This window comes from Euphorbia lathyris, chromosome 5, assembly GCF_963576675.1.
Source record: "Euphorbia lathyris chromosome 5, ddEupLath1.1, whole genome shotgun sequence".
Lineage (NCBI taxonomy): Eukaryota > Viridiplantae > Streptophyta > Magnoliopsida > Malpighiales > Euphorbiaceae > Euphorbia > Euphorbia lathyris.
Genome location: NC_088914.1, coordinates 12,917,903 through 12,940,146, shown reverse-complemented (window position 1 = coordinate 12,940,146; position 22,244 = coordinate 12,917,903). Strand labels below are relative to the sequence as shown.

General features: G+C 32.5%; 1 protein-coding gene, 1 long non-coding RNA gene and 1 pseudogene across 14 annotated transcripts; all 3 read left to right on the top strand.

The window, feature by feature from the left end:
* The first annotated feature begins 255 nt into the window (after positions 1-255).
* LOC136231198 (glyoxylase I 4-like) lies at positions 256-1,466 on the top strand (annotated as a pseudogene).
* A 9,757-nt stretch (positions 1,467-11,223) lies between these two features.
* LOC136228795 (stemmadenine O-acetyltransferase-like) lies at positions 11,224-12,963 on the top strand. The gene has a single exon (XM_066017273.1). The coding sequence runs from the start codon at positions 11,491-11,493 to the stop codon at positions 12,790-12,792; it is 1,302 nt and encodes a 433-aa protein (XP_065873345.1). The 5' UTR covers positions 11,224-11,490; the 3' UTR covers positions 12,793-12,963.
* Positions 12,964-17,520: 4,557 nt separating this feature from the next.
* LOC136229961 (uncharacterized) lies at positions 17,521-22,038 on the top strand. 13 transcript variants are annotated; one of them, XR_010689218.1, is made up of 11 exons: positions 17,521-17,758; positions 17,834-18,021; positions 18,209-18,263; positions 18,420-18,579; positions 18,717-18,931; positions 19,426-19,494; positions 19,647-20,419; positions 20,560-20,622; positions 20,725-20,816; positions 21,624-21,717; positions 21,846-22,029. It is a non-coding gene; the product is annotated as an uncharacterized lncRNA (long non-coding RNA). The 13 variants fall into 13 exon arrangements; XR_010689217.1 differs by having other exon boundaries at positions 21,624-22,038; XR_010689211.1 differs by lacking the exons at positions 21,624-21,717; positions 21,846-22,029 and having other exon boundaries at positions 17,834-17,885; positions 17,991-18,021; positions 20,725-21,277.
* The last annotated feature ends 206 nt before the right edge of the window (positions 22,039-22,244 follow it).

The following is a 22,244-nucleotide window of genomic DNA, read 5'->3' as shown; positions in this document are numbered from 1 at the left end:
CCGACCGAAATTTATATTAACCGAAATATGGTTAACTGAATTAAATGGACTGGTTAATGGTTTTTGTTAATGGACTGGTTAACCGACCATATGCATCCTAATACTTATTGTCTTCTATTGTTCTTTAATCTAAAAATAGGGGACAAGTTTAATTAATAGAATTAATGTATAGTTTAAAAAAAAATAGAATTAATGTATATTTTTATATATCAATTTATTAACATTAAGGGACAAAATCGGATTGATTTTGTTTAATCCATTCCTTGATTTTGTTCTCCATCTTCTCCCCTCGGCCTCCCTCCCTGTCCGCCGACTCTCACGTGTCCATCTACAATACAACCAGCGCCACCACCACTTATCCTTTCTCTCTCTTCTCCTTTATACATTTTTATTGCCTTCTCTCATTTTTTCCCCTGAAGTCTGTTCGATGAATCCTAAAGCAATCCACAAGTTCAACGGCAAGGGTAAGCAATCGACAAGTTCAACCGCAAAGGCAGGTCGGTCATACTGAGTTCCGTAATTTCCTTGCCGTCAATGATGAGTTGTTTAATTTCTTTTTGCCTATCTGTTCCCCCTCGATTATTTTCTCAAAATTTTTGTTGTCGATTTCTATAAACCCATTTATCGTGAGAAAACAAAATCCTTAGCGATTGTTAATAATTGGTGGTGTTTGAAGAAGAGAATGAAGGAGAATACGAGAAACCCCCTTCATCTGAAGTCGTTGAACCACATATCTCTGTTGTGCAGATCGGTTGAGGAATCCATTGATTTTCATCAGAATGTTCTTGGGTTTTTCCCGATAAGGAGGCCTGGATCTTTTCATTTCAATGGAGCTTGGTAATTTCAAGAAAATTTTCTATATATCTATGGTTTCAAATTAAAATGGAAGAAAATCTTGATCGTGGTTTGTTGTATAGGTTGTTTGGGTACTGAATTGGAATACACTTGTTGCAGTCGGAAGATCCAAAGAACCTACCAAAGAAAGGTGAAATTAATCCGAAAGATAATCATATTTTGTTCCAGGTATATAATATGTAGTTTGTAAATTGAGTCTGGTTTGGTGGTGTTGAGGCATAGTTATAATTAGATGAATGGTGTGTAGTGCGAGAGCATGGGAGCAGTGGAAAAGAAGCTGAAAGAAATGGAGATAAAGCATGTAAGAGCAATGGTAAAGAATCTATGTGGAACAACTGTTTTTTCATGACCCAGATGGGTTCATGATTGAAATATGCAATTGCGATAATCTCCCAATGGTGCCTCTGGCTGGCGAAATAGCAAGGACTTGCTCTCGTGTTAACCTCCAAAAATTGCAGATGGAGAAGATCCACCAAGTGGTTCAGCAGTAGTCCGTACAATTTCAGTATGTAATTTAGCACTGCTTTTATCATCTCATATCAACAACTATGAACAAGTTTTGCCGTCATCCTGTAAATTTATGCATGAAATTTTTCTAGTATAATTTGTAATATCAATTGTGTTCTCTATTTTTTGTGCATTTGCTTGTTCAATGCAATAATCTATAGCTAATTGTTTTGTTTTGAGAGAAAGATGAAAAATTAGATGCAACAGGCTTTGGTCTCGTGATTGAAGAGATTAAGTGTTCTTGTAAAGAAAGGGAAGAAAGGGAATATGGTTTTTGTTGATTACTTCCTTGTTGGTCATTATTTGCTTCATGTTACAGAAATATATAGAGGAGATGTCAGAAAATGGTGAGAAGAATATACTGGTGCATTGATCTATCATTTTGTAAGTTCTGGCAATGTTGCTTTTCGTGTGTCATTTTAATTCCCCTTTAGCACTTATTTGTTCATTCAGTTTGCAAGAAGTAAGACACAATGTGTTCCACAAGGTCTTGCTATTTCTTGCAATCCATCGTCTGAAACCAAAAGAAGTAGAGATGATAACTCTAATCAAGGTTAGGGATGACAATGGGACAGAGATTCCGTAATATGCCAGGGAATCCTTCCTGTTCGATATGGAAAGTTGCTGAAATTTTGTTCCATAAAGATAGAGGAAGATAGAATTGTCCCCTGTTGTGTATAACAGGATGGACAGTAGTACTGTGATCCTCGTTCTGTTTTTCCACCAGAATCCCCATGAATATGAATATTTATAAATAATCTATATGATGTAAGATTAATATTGATAATTAATCATTCAAATAATGTTTTTTTAATAGGTTATTAGCTGTAGAAGTTTAATGCTTTGCATTATATGGTAAAAGCAAACAACATATGGGAAAATTGTGTATATTGGACATTCTTTGAAGCACATTCCATGAATTAGGAATTATTTGAAATTAATCGGCATACATTGTACAAATACTTGTCTAAATGTTAATGTACTTTTTAGAACTTCTTTTTTTTTTTTATGTCTTTGCAATATATACAGTTATTGGGCTCCTGACTTTGTGTACTCCATCAACCCACACGAAAGAAGCAGAGACAATAGAACTGTTAATTGTTCCTTCAATTGTAACAACAAAAGATACCTCCTGATTGACAGAGGAAAATGACATTTGTAAGTTCGTTTACCTTTCTAAATTTGGTGAAAAAATATTATTTTTCAGAACTGCTAGGGATTCTGAATCAAAAAGGTCTTAGGTGAAATGGAAAATTGAGTAAGTTTGTATTATATTATTTTGTAGTTGAAGAAATGGAAAGTTGAGTAAATTTTGTAGATTCTACTTGTAATTAAATCTTATTTGGATTCCTACCAAAAAAAAAAAAAAAAAAAATCTTATTTGGATTCTCTTTAATCATGCTTTGCTACTATGATACAATTTGAAAATAATTCGATTTCTACATATGATCCAAGTTTTCCACACTTGCCGAAATTACATAGACAACCACTTCCCAAGGAATTTCAAGAAAATATGTTATAGAGGTATTGATTATATGGAAACTGATTATCTATTGTTTATAATTTTGACGTATACTGAATCTAACATTTTCTGTTGATCTGGATTTGTATACAGTAGCTTTTCATAGTCTCATGTCTATAAATATAGTCATAGTATTTTAATGTGCAAAATCCACTAATTTGAGACTGAATTCACTCTGAAAAAGGGTTTAGCTCTGATAATTCTTTATTTTTGTATGACTGCTAGTTACTTGAAGTTATTAGGGTCCACAACTATAATCTATAGCTTGATAGGCTATTTGTCCAAGTCATGAACTAGGATAGTGTAACTAGCCAAGTGATCCTTTTAAACTACAAAACCTCTAATCCTTATTCAGATTGTACATGTCTTATCTTGTTGAAATACATTCATTTTCTTTAACTAGTAATTTATTGGAGAGCAGTTAGGAAGGTTTAATGTAATTGTTTTGCAAGGGGAAAAGTGTCATTTCAAAGGCATTGTCATTTGTACTGAGTTTGTGGATTATTATTTTTTCTCTTGTTAAGAAAAATGTCACATGAATGGAGATCTAGTGAGATATGTTTGATATACTTGGTCTAATATACAATTCGAACATGGGTTTAAAATTTGCTTGTTTGTTATGTTTTTGCATTTCTTTATTGAAGTTGATTATCTCTTATACATGAGTCAGTAACTAAGATTTAATTTATGTGTTATATTTTGTTGTCTTTAATAGGTTCCATATTACATTGGCCTGAAACAAAATAAATACCTTGAACATGTTCTATTCACACTGTATTTCTCTTTAATCCTGCTTTGCTATTACAATAACATCCTATAATATGTTTATATTATGTGTATAAGCTCTCTTCAATCCAAATAGTTGTCCCATAAGTAAGGGACAGAAGTCGACTTTTATGCATGGGACAATAGTTCTCTCTTTATTTGGAGATAAAAGGTCATCCCCTACGAATAGGGGCAAAATTTTTCTCCTATGCATAGGGACGACAGTCGTCCCATTATTTGGGTACAAAAAATCATCCTCTAAGAATAGGGACAAAAGTTGTCTTCATTACACGGGGTCGACAATTGTCTCTTCCTTTGGAGATAAAGAATCGTCTCCTAAGAATAGGGACAAAAGTCGTCTTCATTACATGGGAACGACAATCGTCTCCTAAGAATAGGGACAAAAATTGTCTCCTTTGCATGGCACGACAATTGTCCCTAGAAACAGGGACGACATTTGTCCTCAATTTTAGGGACATATGTCGTTCCAAAAAATGGGGACGACATCGTCTATTTCGTCCCTTATAGAATAGGGTACGCTCGCATAGAGGACGAAACATGGGGACGATAAAAATTGTCTCCAAAAGCATAAGGGACAATTTTTCTTATTTTTGGGGACAATTTTTTCCGTCCCCAATGATTCTTTTTTTTTTGTAGTGAAATAACGAATATCAAATTTGTTAAGATTTTATAATTTAATCCATCCTGTTAGAATATAATTTTTCCATTCAAATTTCCGAAAAATTATATTTTGTTCAGTCACATCGATATATACACTAAAACTCCAAAATGACATTTATTCAAATTTTCATCCCTATTAATATTTTCACTGAGGATTTCTCATTTCCGCTCATTAAAGAAATGAGAGCAAATCCATCCACACTTAAGGGGTGTTAGAAATAATAACAAAAAATATTTTTTCTTCTTCTGTAAGCTTAAATATTTAATTCAAATGATTCTTTGATATATTATATGTTTCAATGTTATGTCTCTTGTTAATATTAACTTAAGACTTCAAATCAATTGAGTGTGAGAGTTGTGTGTTAACTGTCTCACATTAGTTAATTATAAAGAAATATGACTTTTCACACAATCCTTTCCATATTTAAATACTTTTTGAATTGAGTTAAACTCTATTTATATATTTATATGATATGATATCATCAATAAATAAGTATATTCAATGAATATTAATATTTAAAGAAATAATAAATAAAAAAGGAATAAAGTACCAAAATAGGTCTATGGTTTTTCAGAAAATATTAATTTAGGCTCTACGTACAAAATAGCACTAATATAGGCTTAACGTTTAAAAAATAGTACCAATTTAGTCATCGATAACCGAACGAGACACATCATTGGTATTATTCCGTTAAGTTCTGTCAATTGTACGTGAATGGAGAAATCAAAACTTAATGGAGTAATAAGAATGACGTGTTCAATCTGTTATCACGGCCTAAATTGGTACCCTCTTTTAAACGTTAAGTCTATATTAGTGCTATTTTATACGTTGAGCCTAAATTGACACTTCCTCAAAAAGCACAGGCGTATTTTTATATCTTACCCCAATAAAAAATGATTTGCAATGAAATTATCAATAGCAAATAAAAACATTTTTAACCACTTCAATCCATATTTATTGGCTTAATACCCTTCCAGTCCCTTCAAGCTGGCTTAATATTGCAACTGATCCCGTACTTACACTTTTAACAAGTAACCCCCTCAACTTACTTATTTGAAACAAATAACCCCTCAAATTACTCAATAAGAACAAATAACTCCTTAAGTTGCTTATTTAGAACAAATAACAACTAAACCCAAAAAAAAACATTCGACATAGTATTACATTATAAATAAAAGATTTCAAATTGTCGGTTGCTACATCTAACTAATCTAGTGATACATTAAGTAAATAACAAAAAAAACTTCCGAAATAACCTATTTGAGAGGTTATTTGTTTGAAATAAGCAAGTTGGGGGTAGGGGTTACTTGTTAAAAGTATAAGTACAGAGAGTCAATTGCAGTATTGGACCAACTTGAGAGGTACTAAGCCATATTTACTCGTAGCAAAAAATTCTTAAAAATCCAATTAAAAAAATCAGCCCCTAAAAATAAAATATCCAATAAATATATAAATTCACATCCTTGTATAATTCTTCAATCAATCTAACAGGCCATGTCTTTGGATCTATTGGCATTCATTTTAGATTCCCCTACATTATTAAATTAAAATAAAAATACTTGATTAAGAAAAATATTTGATAGTTACAAAACTATAAAAAAAAACTTAATAATAAAAAAAGAGTTACATATAGATATCATGTGGTTTGACCGATTTGTAGATGAGTATAGGTATAACCTTTTTTTTTTTTTTTGCAAATGCAATCCTATGTCTTGCAAAATTTTGCAAACACTCCCTTGTGGTTTGAAAATTTTTGCGTTTGGGTTCACTTTATCAAAATTTTACAGATAACGACATCGAAATGAAAATTTTCAAGAGTTAAATGATATTTTAAACAACTTTAATTCTTTACTTTTTAGGTTTGAGGTCATTTAGGTGATGTTTTTTATGAGAGAAAACTCCAAAAATTACGATTTTGAAAAAATAAATATATGGTTCCATAGTAAATATGATACTAAGCTCATTTTGTTAAATAAACCTTTATTTATTTGAACTTTATTTTTTCAAATGGGCTCTTGAACTTATTTTTATTAGGGTCAAATACATGAATATCATAATTAAGTACAAAATTACAAATAAGTCATGTTACCAAACTTAATTCTTAATATGTCATTATTCTCTATATATTATGATTTTACACTATAATTTAAAAAATCTAGACTCTAATTCATAAATCATAAACCATAGAAAATATATTCTAGACTTCTAATTTATAAATTCTAATCCTTAAAATATATTAAAAATACTGATTTTACTAGTTTGTCATAATCCAAAATTATGAATTGACATAATTATAAATAGTTTTAAAAGATGAATTTATATGTAATTTTCCCTTTTCATTATATCTCTTTCTTTTAGAATTTATTACATCTCTTTTTCATTAAAAAAAAAAATCAAATTCTTATTTTTGAGACTCAAATAATTTAATTTATGAATTAAATTTTATAAAAATTATAAATAATTTATAGCTCAAAATAAAAAAATGTAAAAATGTTAGCTAATATACCAACATCACAAAGTTTTAGCGTGCTCGATGCTATTTTTTTTACTATTATCTCTCTTTCATAAAAAAAAATCAAATTCTTACTTTTGAGACTCAAATAACTTAATTTCTGAATTAAATTTTATAAAAATTATAAATAATTTGTAGCTGAAAACAATAAAAGAAAGTGTAAAAATGTTATAATTTTTTAGCCATCATATCAAAATCACAAAGTTTTAGCGTGCTGGAGGCTTAAAAAATTGTTCCCAACTCAACCCTAACAAGTTGGACTTCGAAAAATTACTTCCAACGATAAAGCTAAAATTAGCCCCCTAAATATAGATTCATGGCTCCACCACTGTATATACCGATCAGTAAATTGGTGAAACAAAATGACATCTATATGTAATTAACCCTAAAAAAAATAGGAATGATCAATTATCTTGTCGTGAAGTGGATGGAAATGAAGATATTTTTAAAAAAAATAAAAGATGAAAACAATAATTACGTAATCATTATAATAGAAACTCAACGAAAAATAATAAAAAAAATTAAAATGAAAATGAGAATGAGGATGATATTTGGATCAAATTAAAATATGAAAATAATGATTTTGTGGCAATTACAATTCGTACTGAAAAATTAAAATTAAAATAAATAAATACTCAATAGTTTTTCAATTATTGGATATTTTAGTTTCATCCAAATTATTGTCAGATTATTAACCAAAAGAATACACATCATCCAAACAATTAGGTGAGTGATATTGCAAAACCATACTTGTTTTTCTCTATCTTTAATTCATTTAATTTCTTGATTTTGATGGCTTCTAGAAAAGGGAAAAAAAACGTTATAATTGTGCTTTTTTTTAAGCTTATAATTGTGCCTTTTGACACGAGTTGGAGGATTAATGTACTTTAATGTTATTAATTTAAAGAAATAGATAAAACTTTGTGGGCTTTTTAGCAAGTAAAAAGAAGAAGGTTTGCACGTGGGTTGAGGGTAAATTACACACATGGTCACTGAACTTTGCTAATTTTTAGGATATAGTCATTATACTTTAAAATATAACATAAAAGTTATACAAATCTAGCCCAACTAAAAGAGTCCATTTATATATCTAGCCTACTTTGCTTTCATCTCACCAAATTAGACACTTTAATCCATTTTGGACAAAAATATCCTTATTTCAATTCATCTTTTTCCTCAGACTCTTAACGTCTTCTTCACCATCCCAAACAGACTAAAAGATGGTGGTTTATAGAGAGAAGAGAATATGTTTCGTTCAACCTTTGAAAAATTAGTGTCTATGGAAGAGAATTAGGATGGGAACCTCAAAAAATGAGAAAGAAAAAAATATAACAATTAAACTGCTGCGATGTCGCATTTGTGACGAATTCGTCACAACTGCGACAAGAGTTGTTGCATTTGCGACGAATAGCGATAACTGTTGTCGCATTTGTGATGAAATATCATAAATTTCGTCACAAATGCGACAACAATGGAGGAAAATGGTAGAAAATAGAGGAAATTGAAATGATACCATTATAGATGAAAAAAGAGGCAATACCAATGAGAAAAGCATGTGTATAAGCTAAAAACAAACCATTTCTACAGGAAATTGAACATAATACGTCAATAATCTCAAAAATCACTAACTATTGGTATCAGAAATTGAAGAAGATGAACCAAAGAAGAAGAAGAAGAAGAAGAAGAAGCGGATGAAGCGGAAGAAGTAGAAGCATGAGCAGATCGATCGATCGAATAGAACTAAGGGTAATTTTGTCCAAAGTGGTTGAAAGTGTCTAATTTGGTGAGATGAAGCAAAGTGTGTTATATATATAAATGGCTCCTCTTAGTTGGGTTAGATTTGTAATTAGCCTTTGTTATATTCGTAACTATTAAACTTCAATCGACGCCTCAAAATAATCGTTGACGGTCTTGAAAGAAAAAAATCAAGAATTAATGATATTTTAAGAAACTTTAATTTATGATTTTTTTTTATTTGTGACCATTTAGATGTTTATTAGGAAAGAAAGTAGATTTTTATAAAAAAAAAACTCTATAAATTATGTTTTTGGAAAATAAAAAATATATTTTTATAATAAATATTGTTCTGAATAACTTTAATTTTTAAATATTTTTATTTTTATATCGTGAATTATCATTTGAAAAGTTGGTTAAAATTTAATGACCACAACTTTAATGATTTTTTATGTGCCTAATTTATCCATGGGTTTCTTCAAAAAAAAAAAAAAAAATTTACCCAATAACGACAAATTATTAGAAGCACTCGGTTCTCCATGTCAAATGGAGGACCTCCCATACATATTTTGACACGTGTAATATGGATCCACATCTATTATAAGAGGCCCAGCTATTTTAATTATTACGTGGAATCACAATACACGTGTCTAAATGTGAATTGGGGATCCTCCGAGTGACATGCAAGACCAGGTGCTTAATATAAAAACTCCATGGGTTGAGCATAAGTTTAGCATAATGCGGGTTTTTTTTTTAATACTTTTGAACAAAATAGAGTCAAGAGAAATCACGTTTAACAGCATCATCCTAAATTCTAGGTAAATTACATCCATAGCCATTGAACTTTGCAAATTTTCATGACATGACTATTGAACTTTAAATATAATATAAAGGTCACTGAATTTTACATAGGTTGTTACACCTGTGGCTATTAAATTTCAATCAACATTTCAAAATAAAAAAATTTTAAAAATTAATACTATAAAACTTTCATTCTTGAATTTATTGTTTTGGGATTATTTAATTGTTATTTGTATAGAAGAGAGAAAATAGATTTTTAGAGAAAGATGTCTAAAAATAGTGATTTTGAAAAATAAAATATTTTGTTTTAAAGTAAATGTCTCTCAATTCATTGAATGTCCTATTTACATCCTTAATTCCATAAAAGTGGTATTTTTCACTCCCTCAACTTATCCATTTACCCTCCCAACTCATAAAATGTCACATTTACTTACCCTCTTTACTAAACAAAAGTGGTATTTCTCATCCCTTACAATCCGTTATCAAGGCCTAATTGATACAATTTTTTAAACGTTAAACCTATATTGGTGCTATTTTGTACGTGAACCTAAATTGATATTTTTCTAAAAATCATAGGTCTATTTCGATACCTTATCCTTACATATAATGTCTTTAACTTGTTTATATTAATGTTCTTGTTATTTGTATCTTCTATTCATTCTTTCTCTTTTCAATTTTTTTTGTTAGTTAAATTTTAATTATCTAATTATTGTAATACAATATTATTGTAATAAACACATGAATGATCAATATAATTATCAAATTAAAACAAAATTAAAAAGTTACTACTTTTATGGAGTTAATAGAGTAAATAGGATCATAAGGGGTGAGAAGTAGGGTGAATTACACTCATGGCCACTGGAATTTATCCATTTTAACATAGTGGAAACTGAACTTCAATTGTTAACGGTATGATCACTAAACTTTACACTTTTTAATACTGGTGGCCACTCAACTTTAATCAAGTCCTCAAAATGACTGTTAACAATCTTAAAAATGAAAATATTCAAGAATTAAAGTTGTTTATAACGACATTTACTATGAAACCACATTTTTTATTTTCTAAAATCACATTTTTTAAGCTTTCTCTCTCTAAAAATCCGCTCACTCTCTCCTAACCAAACAACACCTAAATGACTTCACAACAAAAATTTCAAGAATTAAAGTTTCTTGGAATATCATTAACTCTTCGATTTTTTTTTTATTTTCAAACAGTCAGCGATCGTTTTGAGGCGTTGAGTGGCCACCAGTGTTAAAAAGTGTAAAGTTTAGTGGCCACATTGTTAAATAGGTAAAGTTCAGTAGCCATGGGTGTAATTTACCCGTGAGAAGTACTACTTTTATAAAGTAAATAGGACATTCGATGAGTTAGGAAGGGTAAAATGACCAATTTGGACAATTTAAGAGGGTGGAAAATACCATTTTTATAGAGTTAATGGATAAATAGGACATTCGATAAGTTGGAGAGATAAAATGAATAATTTAGACAAATTAAGAGGGCTGAAGAAGCATTAGACCTTATTTATAATAACTAAAATTTCATTAATTATTATAATTAAAATATATTTTAAATCGAACGCAAGTCCCATGCGGACTCCCTTTGGAGCCACATGCCTTTTTTTCGCGGCCAGTTGTTTTTTTTTATAAATCAAGCCATATATTACGAATCACACGATAATACAAGCATTCTGAACATAAGAAGAAACACAAAAAGGGAAATCTTCAATTAAAATTTCCATATGAGCAAGAGATCGTGCCCAAGCAGCTAAGATATGAGCAGCAACATTCACTTGTCGTCTTTCATGCACGAACTCAATTGATGCAAAAGAATGGGCTATCTCAAGAATGTCACCAATAATGACCCCCAACCAGTTTGACAAAGCTACATCACCTTTAATTAATTGAATTGCAGAGGCTGAGTCAGAAGCTACCACAATAGAATTGAACTCACAATCCCGGACTACACGCAATAAATAAAGGATCGCAATTAATTCCGCATGAAGCACCGACAAAGTACGCCCTATAAATCTATACTATCCCCTATTATGCATTAAACCAAGCCGTTTCATCTTCTTGTCTGTTTGTTATTCAAAACACAATTAAGAAAACAAAATGTTTGAATTAGAGTTTCTTTCCAGCGAATTAATCAAACCATCTTCTCCTACACCTCCTCATCTCTCCAAACTCCAATTCTCATTCCTTGATCAAAACCAATGCATAGTTTCAATGCCTTTCGTTCTTTTCTATGAAAAATCCAACAATTTCACCAATTTTCAAAGATGCAACCTCTTAAAACACTCTCTATCAGAAGCTTTAACCATATTCTACCCTCTTGCCGGACGTATTAACAACTACTCCTACGCAGATTGCAACGATCAAGGTGCTCTCTTCATCGAAACCAAAGCTAACTGTCAACTCTCAGATATTCTTCGAAACCGAAACCAATACCATAATCACAGCAAAAAGTTCATTCCTCTGCAACCTGATAAAGGCACACATCAGTATGGATCTTTGTTTCAGATTACCTACTTTAACTGCGGCGGATTAGCTATTTCATTCGCTATGCCACATATGCTTGGAGATGCTTTATCACAGTTCATATTTCTCACCAGTTGGGCTGCAATTGCAAGAGGGGATGCAATTGAAATTCCCACCTTTGGTTCAGCTTCCATCTTTCCACCTAGAAATATATCTGGGTTTGATTTCTCTCAATGGGTCTTCAAGGAAAACCTCGTCACTAAGTTATTTGTGTTTGATGCTTCCACAATATCGGCTCTGAGAGAGAAATATAGTGGTAATGGTGAAAAGTTGTCACGGGTGCAGGCTTTATCTGTTTTCATATTGAGTCGGATAATGGCGAGTATTTCTCAGGCGGCGAGTATTTCTCAGGCAAAAGAAGGTGAAAATAACAGCCGGTTTATGGTGTTTAATGCGGTGAATGTGAGGCCGTTATTAGATTTGAAGCAGACTTTTGGGAATCTTTTATGGCCGGCAGCAGCAGTGATTGAAATTGGTAAAGAAGATGAAATTGGGAGGAGGATAAAAGATTCCATTACAAGTGTGAATGCGGAGTCCGTAAAGAAACTTCATAACGAAGAGGAATTGAATTTCTTGAATGAAACAGTATCTATAGATTCTTTAAAAGGAGAGATAGATAAGTATACATTCAGTAGTTTGTGCAATTTTCCGGTATATGATACTGATTTCGGATGGGGAAAGCCTGAATGGGTAACCACATCTGGTATGGTTTTCGATAATCTTGTTATTTTTGTTGACACGAAAGAAGGGCGAGGAATCGAGGCATGGATTAGCATGACCGAGGAAGATATGGCTAAATTTGAGAATGATAAACAAGTTATTTCTCATGTTTCTTCCGCTCCAAATGGGAATCCAAACTTTAATTCACGCTTGTGATCAGCCAACATATCAAGATTTTTATTGTTTTTTAAAAGAATGAGTTTGAACTTGCAATGTGCCACCTCTTTTTTTTGCATAAGAATTGTGGGTTGTTTTTGTGGCTTAATACATCATTTGTCCTCTGAATTTGTCTAAAAAGATGAATTGACTCCCTGAACTTTTAAAGTATCCTAATAGCCCTCTCAACTTACATAAAATGTTCAGTTAGCCTCTTAAATTTGCACAGAATGTAATCAATTGATCGCTCGGTTGTAAAAAAAATATGTTAAATACAGAAGATGTATTGCACGCATCTTAATAAAAAAAAATGTAAAACCATCAAGATCGGAGTATGCAGTTCTGATATTAGAGTTGGCAAGTTTTATAGTTGAACAAGTCATAACTTCCTTTCTAATATATTTTTGAAATATGTAATAACATTCTAAGATGCGTGGAATACATTTTCCACGTTTAATTTACTTTTTTGCAACCGAGTGATCAATTTATTACATTTTATGCAACTTCAAATGGCTAACTGAACATTTTATGTAAATTTAGAGAATTATTAGGACACTTTAAAAATTCCAGAGGTCAATCAAGGTTTTTGGACAAGTTTAAGGAACAAATAATTTATTAAGTTATTATTATTATTATTTTGCTTCCCTTGTATCAATCTTTTAACTATTACTTCTTCTTCTTGTTTTTATCAAATGACTATTTATTGTTTTGGTGTAGGGATTCTCTAGAGTTAAAAAGCCTCTAGAGTTCGTGGAGTTATAATCTCAACCATTAATTACAAAATGAATGGATGAGATTTAATTGATAAATTTTAATATTTAATTAGTCATTTATTGATTAATCAAATCTCATCCATTCATTTTGCAATTAATGGTTGAGATGATTACAACTCCACCAACTCTAAAGGATTTCAACTCTAGAGTATCCCTAGTTATTGTTTTCAGATCTGGAACTAATTTTTTTTCCTTTCATCTCTATAATTGGCAGAGATTCGTTTCATGTGATTAGTCCACTTTTTAGGGCTTAAAAGGTTTGACACTACCATGTAGTTAATCAAGTAGTATAAAATGGACTTTAACTCGGAGTATTATTCACACAAGTACTATAAAATGGACTTTAATGTTCCTGAAAGCTATTTCGTGGGGTATGTAAATAGTTGATTGATAAAAGAGATAATCTATTATTAATGTAAAGAGATATTGGGAGAAATAATGGTAGGAATTCAAAATATAAAAGGTATATTTGGCGTCTCGGGTAGATGAGGGGGTACGTCGCGTTGCTGATGTTAATGATGCCGTCATAGATGCTGGACCTTATTCCCGCCCGGGGAAGAGACCGAGAAATAAATGAAACCCTTATCTTTCAAATTAAAATCCAGGGTCTGCCCGCATATCCGTTATGACAGAATCAAGCCTAATGCAGTTTCTTTTTCAGATTCTATTCTCTACTGATCACGCCCGGGGTAGGTGCAAAATGCATAGGAGAGAGATTCCACATCCTGCTCTAATTATTTGTTCTATACATAATACAGAATTTAGAATGATTTTTCTCGAGACGTAGGAGGAGAAAACTTCTTATACGTTTCCACGGGGGGGTTCTACCTCTACCCCAATAATCCGTTTATCGAATCCTTGCAATTGATGTTCGATGCCGAAGAGAAGGAAGAGATCTTGGAACAGTAAGTGGTTTTTTATCATCCGATAAAAAATAAAACCTATTAAAATGCTACTGCTATTCTATATGTCCTTGAAAAAGGTACAGGAACTTTTCAGAATATTTTAAGTTTAAGTAACGTAGGGGTTTTTGCGGAACTTCGCCTTAATGAAATGCAGGTAGGGTTAATTCATGTAATTCATAATATATACATATAGAACCAGAACCTTTTTCTCTATTATACCCCCTTCTCTTGTTCTATCTTGTTCTATATCATACTATATTGATACCTTTTTTTCTTTTTTCCCCACTTTTTCTATTCTTATTTTATTTTTATTATAGGTGTACAAATGGAATAGCTATGGAAATAGAATGCTAACCTAACTCTAACATAACGACAAAAATCGAAGAACAGCCGCAGTACGATTGATGGACTCATCAAGAATCTAACACAGTTTCTGTATCCGTATGAGAAATTTATCTGTTGTTTGCTCTGTTGCAAAAAAACTGATTTTCCAAAAAAAAAATAGAGATTTCGGCGTTTATAAAAAGTTTTTTAGTGCTTTCAAAGGCACACTTTGACACGAAAGAACCGAGACAGCCTTCACTTCAGGCGGAGAATATAGATAGGTGGGCAAGCGCTGCTTTCATTCAAGCTACGCAGGTAAAGATACAAAAAGGACTTTCTCATCAATAGCCACTTTAGTTAGAAATTCATTCGGAGACTTCCCCATCCCCTTACTCCATAGGGCCTCCGCAGCATTACTTCTATGATCTTAGAAGCACTCCCACGCCCGACACAGATAGTTTTACCATTTAGATACCCTCAAAGCAAAGGTGAGGAATAGGGCTAGCTAACAAGTAAACGAGAGACGTAAGTGAACGAAGTTGGCATCTTCGAGCTAAGCAAAAAAATAAACTACTTCTCTTTCTTTGTTGTCTTGTTCGGGAGAGAAGGAGAGGATAGCAGGTTGAGAAAGAGATATAAGGATTTGCTGCTTTGCTCCCTTGGTCTCGAAGAGTCGAAGTGGCTGACGAGCTTTTTCCGCAGGCTGCTATGCTAGTTGTAGCGCGGTAGCGCTTTACTAATATAATATAATAGAAAGTAAACTAATATAATAGAAAGTAAAGGGGCCTCTATCAGAATCTTACGAATCTACAACATTTTTTGTTGTATGAATCTCTGTATATCGGAGAAAATCAAAAAAGCGTCATAGATACAGGTTCGTTCCGAGTTGTAGATGGTTCACCATTTCTTGTGCAATCCAAAAATGGGAGTAGAAAAATGGGAGTAGTTTGCTCTTATAGAAGGTATTATACCAGCTAAAGATCTTTAGATCCGACAATACAGTGTAAAAAGAGTATGGAAGATGGTTTTAGCCCTTTACCTCAGCTTCGTGCTATACCTCTAAGTTTCCCGTAGGAAATAAGAGAGAAAGAAAGAAAGAAAGAGAAAAGATCTACCAAAGCTAGGCAGATAGATAGACTCCTGGGGAGATTTGGTGCTTTCATTGGTAAAAGGGAATACAAGAGGTGTCCTTTTAAATCGAAAAGACAAACATAAAGGAAAAAAGTACCAATTAAACACCCCCAAAATATAGAAACTCTGATGTCAATGTGGATGGATAAAACCCCTAATTCTCATCAAGATAAATATGTTAGACATAATAATAAAAGCTAATTTTGATCGTAATTATTAATTTAAACTTTCAGTTTAATTGATACATTGACATGATAACATTGTGATATTATCCCAAGGATTAAAAGGGATATTCGCCTAAAGAACGCCACGTGTAGGTCGCCTGATACAAGAATTCCGCGGCGTATCAAAGTAAAGAGATCCGACGGGCGGATCACCTAGGACTCGCCAAGAGAGACCCGCGGGCGAACCTGTGAGGTAAATCTCCATAAGCTCTCAATCCGCCATTAGAACGGCTGGGCCGATCCGACAATAAAGACCCTTAATGAGCTATCAATTAGCTAACCGCCAACTCAAGGGTAACTTGTAACCGCCATTAATGAGGTATTAATGGAGACTTTCTAGTTACTGGAAGTTACAACTTCATAGCTATATATAGCATGTGTCTCAGGCTATCAAGGTACACATTCATCTTTACCCTTTGTCAATTCAGTTTGCACTCTTGTTCATCCTTACTGACTTTGGCATCGAAGCTTCCCCCGTCGAACCCAACGACGCCACCACAGGGACGGAAGCTGATCAAAATTTCTTCACTAGTCATCAGACATATTGCATTAGAATCTATTTACCAAATAGTATGAGAATTCAAATCTTAACAATTCCATTTATTAATTTAATTTCAACACGTAATAAACCGAGTATGTATTTTAATGCTTCAAGCTCAGAGCCGAGAGAATATTCAGATGTAATAATGAAAGCTATTTTTTAACTACCAACTCATCTCAAAGCCAAAATATATAAAATTAACTAAAAAAACAAAAGTTAAATTACATAATCAAATAACTAATACAAAAGTTGAATTACATAATAAAATAACTACTGCTCTAATTAGGCATAAGGCCCATTTCTTATTTATGCCCAAATCAATTAGCCCCTATTTTACATTAATAAATAAATAGGTCCCCAAACTATGAAAAAAATCACAATGTATTCAAGGTATCATAAACATGTTATCCCGCAAAATGTATTTATAACTATTTTTTTATATGATTATTTTAAACATGCTAATATTTTTTATATATAGCCATAGTATTCAAAGGTTTAGATATTTAAGTGTTTAGGTTTCTTATATAGTTATGATATTCAAGGTGTAAGTTTTTTAGTTTCCTAAAAATAGTACAAAGTTTATTTTCATATATGTTTATTACTTACGGTATTCATTTGATAACTTCTTAGTCCAAATTTGTGATGTTACGAATATTAGTATTGAAATTAACTTAAAATAGCCAATTAGATATGATTTGGTTCTATCACTACAAAAAAAACGTGGGCTTTACCAACACTTTTTTAACAACACTTTTACAAAGTGTCCCATGGGCTTAGCCAAGAAAAGCCCAAAAAGAGAAAAGGAAAAATCAATTCCAATTACAGATCCTTCGCTCATTCTAGGTCTAGCGCTGCGTCTCCTTTCTTTCCCCCTCTCTCGCTCGTCCTAGGTCTAATCATGCGTCTCCTTTCTTTCCCCCTCTCTCGCTACCCTGTGTCTGCTTTCTTTCCTCTTCTCTCCATTCTACCGTCCGAAACAGTCCGGCTGTATGGAGTATAGCAATGGTGAAATCAAATTCCAATTACAGATCCGATCCGAGGTCACAGTCACTCTGGGTCGTTACGGAGGTACTCTTTTCATCTTTACCTCTTTTTTATATTTCGTGGCCTTAAGCTGATCTTGTTATATGGACATTTTAACAGGTCAAAACTCCCAAGTGGAACTATGATGGGTCTAGTACAGGCCAAGCTCCTGGTGAAATATTTTATTTTCTCATCATTTTTGAATTAGTCATATTCTTTTGGAATCTGCAATCACGATTGTCCTATTTTCCTGAACGGTCCTCAATCAATCTTCAAGGATCCATTTAGGAGGGGGCAACAACATCCTTGTATGATTTAGTTGTATTGCATTCCAAGTGTTTGATGATTTGTTACTTCTAGAATTCCCTAGCTGAGCAATCATAACTTTTCATTTTAAGGCTTGAGTTCTTCCTTCTACTTTTTTTCGTTTTAAGTCATTATTATATGCGGAACTCAAGTTTCTTAATGCTAAAATGGATGTTTCTGATGTTTCAGGGAGACATGATATGGAGATTTTCTAAATTAGTAGGAACAACATGAAGTCAAACAGGTAAGTCAAAATAAGGTCATTATCTTTTGTGCAAAAGTCATGGAGTTTGTGAAAGAACAGGACCCATTACAAGGTTCAGATTATTATCATATTTCCTAAGTTTTACTGACTTGGTGCCTATGGTTTATGAATGATATATTTGTTTTCCTCTTCCAGATACAGACACTTTTGAATGCTAAAGTGGAATTGGAGAAAGACTTGACAAGTTCAAATGATGAGAGTTCAAATGATGAGATTGCTTCTTGTTTGTCTGAGTGTAACACTAAAGATGGTATAGTAAAGAAACATGTGAAAATGGTTGAGGAAGCCATGACAGGTAAATTATTGAAATATTTATCATTTTAAAGATCTAGCAAAGGTCTTTCTAGTTTGTTGAGAACGTTTTGACGTTTTGAGTGGTTGCTATCTATTGGGGATATTTTTTTTATACGTTGTTGATTTCTTGCTATACAGATTGACCAAATGGTAAGGTTTTGTTGGTGTGCTTCCACCATCAATTATGAAGCTACCTCACCTTAAGATAATGTAAGAATGCTTCCAACTATTATCATTTTTACTTTTAACACCAAGAAATTGGATTTGCAAGTGGAAATATATCTCCTCAATGGGCTTCTACAAGGCTGGAAACGTTGTAAGCAGCCTCAGCCTCAGCCTCACCTTAAGATACTGTAAGAATTCTTCCAACTATTATCATTTTTCATTTTGTCTAGAGAGCAGAACATTGATTGTTGTTCTGTATTTTCACTGACCCTCTCAATTGCTTATCATATATGTATGGATTTTAATATTCAATATTCATGTTTCACAAGGAATGATACTTTTTTGCGTCCTTTGAGCCATGAATTGAATTTCTTGTTTGGAGTCAAATTAATGTTAATAAATTTGCTATAATATTTTCATGTTCATTAAACAGAAAATGAGTTGTTGATAATGGCTTGGCATGTTCATTAAAGGCTCAGATTACAATATGTTCTGTGTGGTTAATATTGCTTGTCCATTAAAGGCTCATATTATATTATTTTTAAACAGAATTCATAGTGTAAAAGTTTATAAATGAGAGAAATTTTCAGCCGTAGTGCTTCCCAATTAAATTTGATATATTATCCTAACCATGATATTGATAATTATAATGTTGTGATTATAAAATCATATGGCATAACAGTGTGGAGCAGCTGCAACAATATTACAAACAGGGTCAGACTCAACACAATTTCTACACTTCTCATACCATGTAAGTTTCTCATACCACTTAACTTTAGATAATGGGTTTTATTAATGGAGCCCCAATTAGATATTTAGGATGATGTTAATTATTATTTCATTATTTCAATTGTGCCAAAGAGTCTTCATATTGGTGATATTAAGAACTGTCTATCTCTTCAGGCTACTGGTTCTAGAGGTTGATGACGAGACATAAATTACAGAACTGAAAATGAAGGTAAGCTTCTAGTTTTTGTCATGCCGCTTTTCTCTCACAAAATAATGTTCTTAATTAAAAAAGAGGGTTTTAGCAGCACTTTTATAGTTACAGACATCAAAACTGACCTAGGGGATATGCGCTGATCGATCCTCTCTTTTTTCCCCTTTTTAATTGGACATTTTACTTAAAATTTACAAGCTTTTAGGTTTATTTTACATGAAATCATTGAATTTATATTTTTGCTTTTGTAACTGCCGAGAAATTTATATTTTTCCCTTGATATTGATGCAGGCTCAAGCGGTCCTGGTTGAGCAAAAGATGATAACTTGTTATGATTTCATGCACCAATTATGTGATTGTGTATCTATCAATATGCGCTTCCCTAATGCATACTATGTATCTGAATATTAAAGATACCAATATGCCTAATAACATCTTCTAATGCTATTTTTTTACTTTGATTTCTTCTTGGTGGATATGGATGATGCAATACTTATTGGAGAAGTAACTCCTGTTTAAGCTAGAGAAATTCCATTTTTATATTTAACCTAGTTGCGTTTACAAAATTATTTTATTGGTAATAATACTCTGCTTTAAAATATCAATGCTAGCAGGGAGCATATGGTGAAGGATATTTAGTAAAATGGCGTGGTACAGAAGTAGCCGCCAAGACTATATGTTCCCCAGTGAAGAACTTGAGATAACAGCATGGAAAGCATATGGACTCATAATGGCGGTAAGCCCTTGCTCAGTGGCGGCACTCTCACCTTCAATTATGCCAATACTTTTTCCCCATATCTTCTTTAATGCCCTTTTTGAGGCAAATTCTGGTTCTCTAAAACCTTAGCAATTTTATTGTTTCTGCTTGGTCGGCAGGTTTTAAGGTTCCCTTGAAGTGATCGGAAGATTAAGAAAGGGTTCTGATCCATTTTTCAGATGGTATTCTCTAAAACCTTAGCGATTTTATCATTTATGTTCAAATAGCAAATTTTCTAGGACTATTTCCATGAATTTTGGGTTTTGTCTTCTCCCTTGACATAGGCATCTAAGCCAAATGGATAGCTGATCCCGTTACCATAGTCGAACTGCCCCATAGAGTTCCATATGGGTACCACGCGTTCTTTGTGACCGAGGTTAGTATAAATTGTAGATTTAATTCCTTGTGATTTTGAAGGTTCCTGCTCCCAAAAGCATGGATTGTTAGGTTGGATGGGTGATTTAATGAGGATAATATAAATTCTAGTTTTCGTTGTGATTCCAGACGTTTCTGCTACTATAATTTCTTTAACATTTGTTTTGCTTCGGATCTCCTGGTAGCATGATGTTATCATTACTTCAGTTTTTGCTTAGCATTTTTATGCAAGACTAGTAAAGAGGAGAGGAAAAATAGGCGGACAGATGAAGGATTCAGAACATGAAGATATGCATAGCTCAATGTCTTTATTTACAAGAAGTTCAATTGTTAATTTGCTAGAGTATAAGTGATTTAATTTTAGGTTCATTTTTGATTATGTTGGTGACATTTTTAAACATATTTAAACTTTAGTTATGTTGATTTCGGATTTTGTTATTTGATTGTAAAATTTGATTGGAATAGCATTACTAAACAGAGATTTAGCGACAAAATATATCGTCGGTAATTTTTTTATTGTGGCATTAAATTTTTAGCGACAGAATTACAGACCTATTTATGTCGCTAAATCCTGTATTTTTTTTTTGTGAAAATCGGTTCTAGAGGCGGTTTTAACCGCCATTAGGATAGTGTCCCTATTAAAAACCTTTCCCCGACGCCCTGCTAAAACCGTCGGTAAAGGTAGCAATACTGGAATTGACAACACTTTGGTGACGGTTTTCAAAACCGCCGCTGATAGGTCTACCGACGGTTAAAACCGTCGCTAAAATAGAAAAAAACCGTCCGTAAATAGCTTTTTTTTTTGTAGTGTATATAACTTGTTTTGAGGTGGTTGTGATTGTGAAAGTACATCTTACGTGATGGCAAACCTCGCACTGTTCGTCAACAAATTAAGAGAGCAGGTAATGCCCATTTTCCTAATTACAAGTGTTGAATCTGACATTATTAAATACATGCCATTAAATTCTTATATGCTACTTTACTGTCTTTCACCTTGTGGCAATACAATCTCATAATGTTTGTGCAAAAGAACAACTTTGTTGGTATGGTCTTGCACGAGTTATGGAAGTCCGTAGAGAATGGGCACAACAAGTAATGGTATTGAAAGCATATGAGAGTTTTTGTTAGCCTAAGTTAAATGTTAGCTTAAGTTATGCATATGTACATGGTGATTTTGTTGGTTTTAAGTCGAATTGCATACATGTACAGTTTTATATGTGCAATTTGTGCACATTTTGGTGTATGTATAAGTTTAAAAATATATATAGAGGTTATTTATACATTATTTGCATTATGTTGGGATTGCACTTTCATTATATATACAGGTTTATGGAAGAGGTAAAAAACAGAAAAATGACTTATATGACACAGAATTGGTAACCAAATGTCATACTAATTACGTTCCAATGACAAACCTATAAACTAAAAC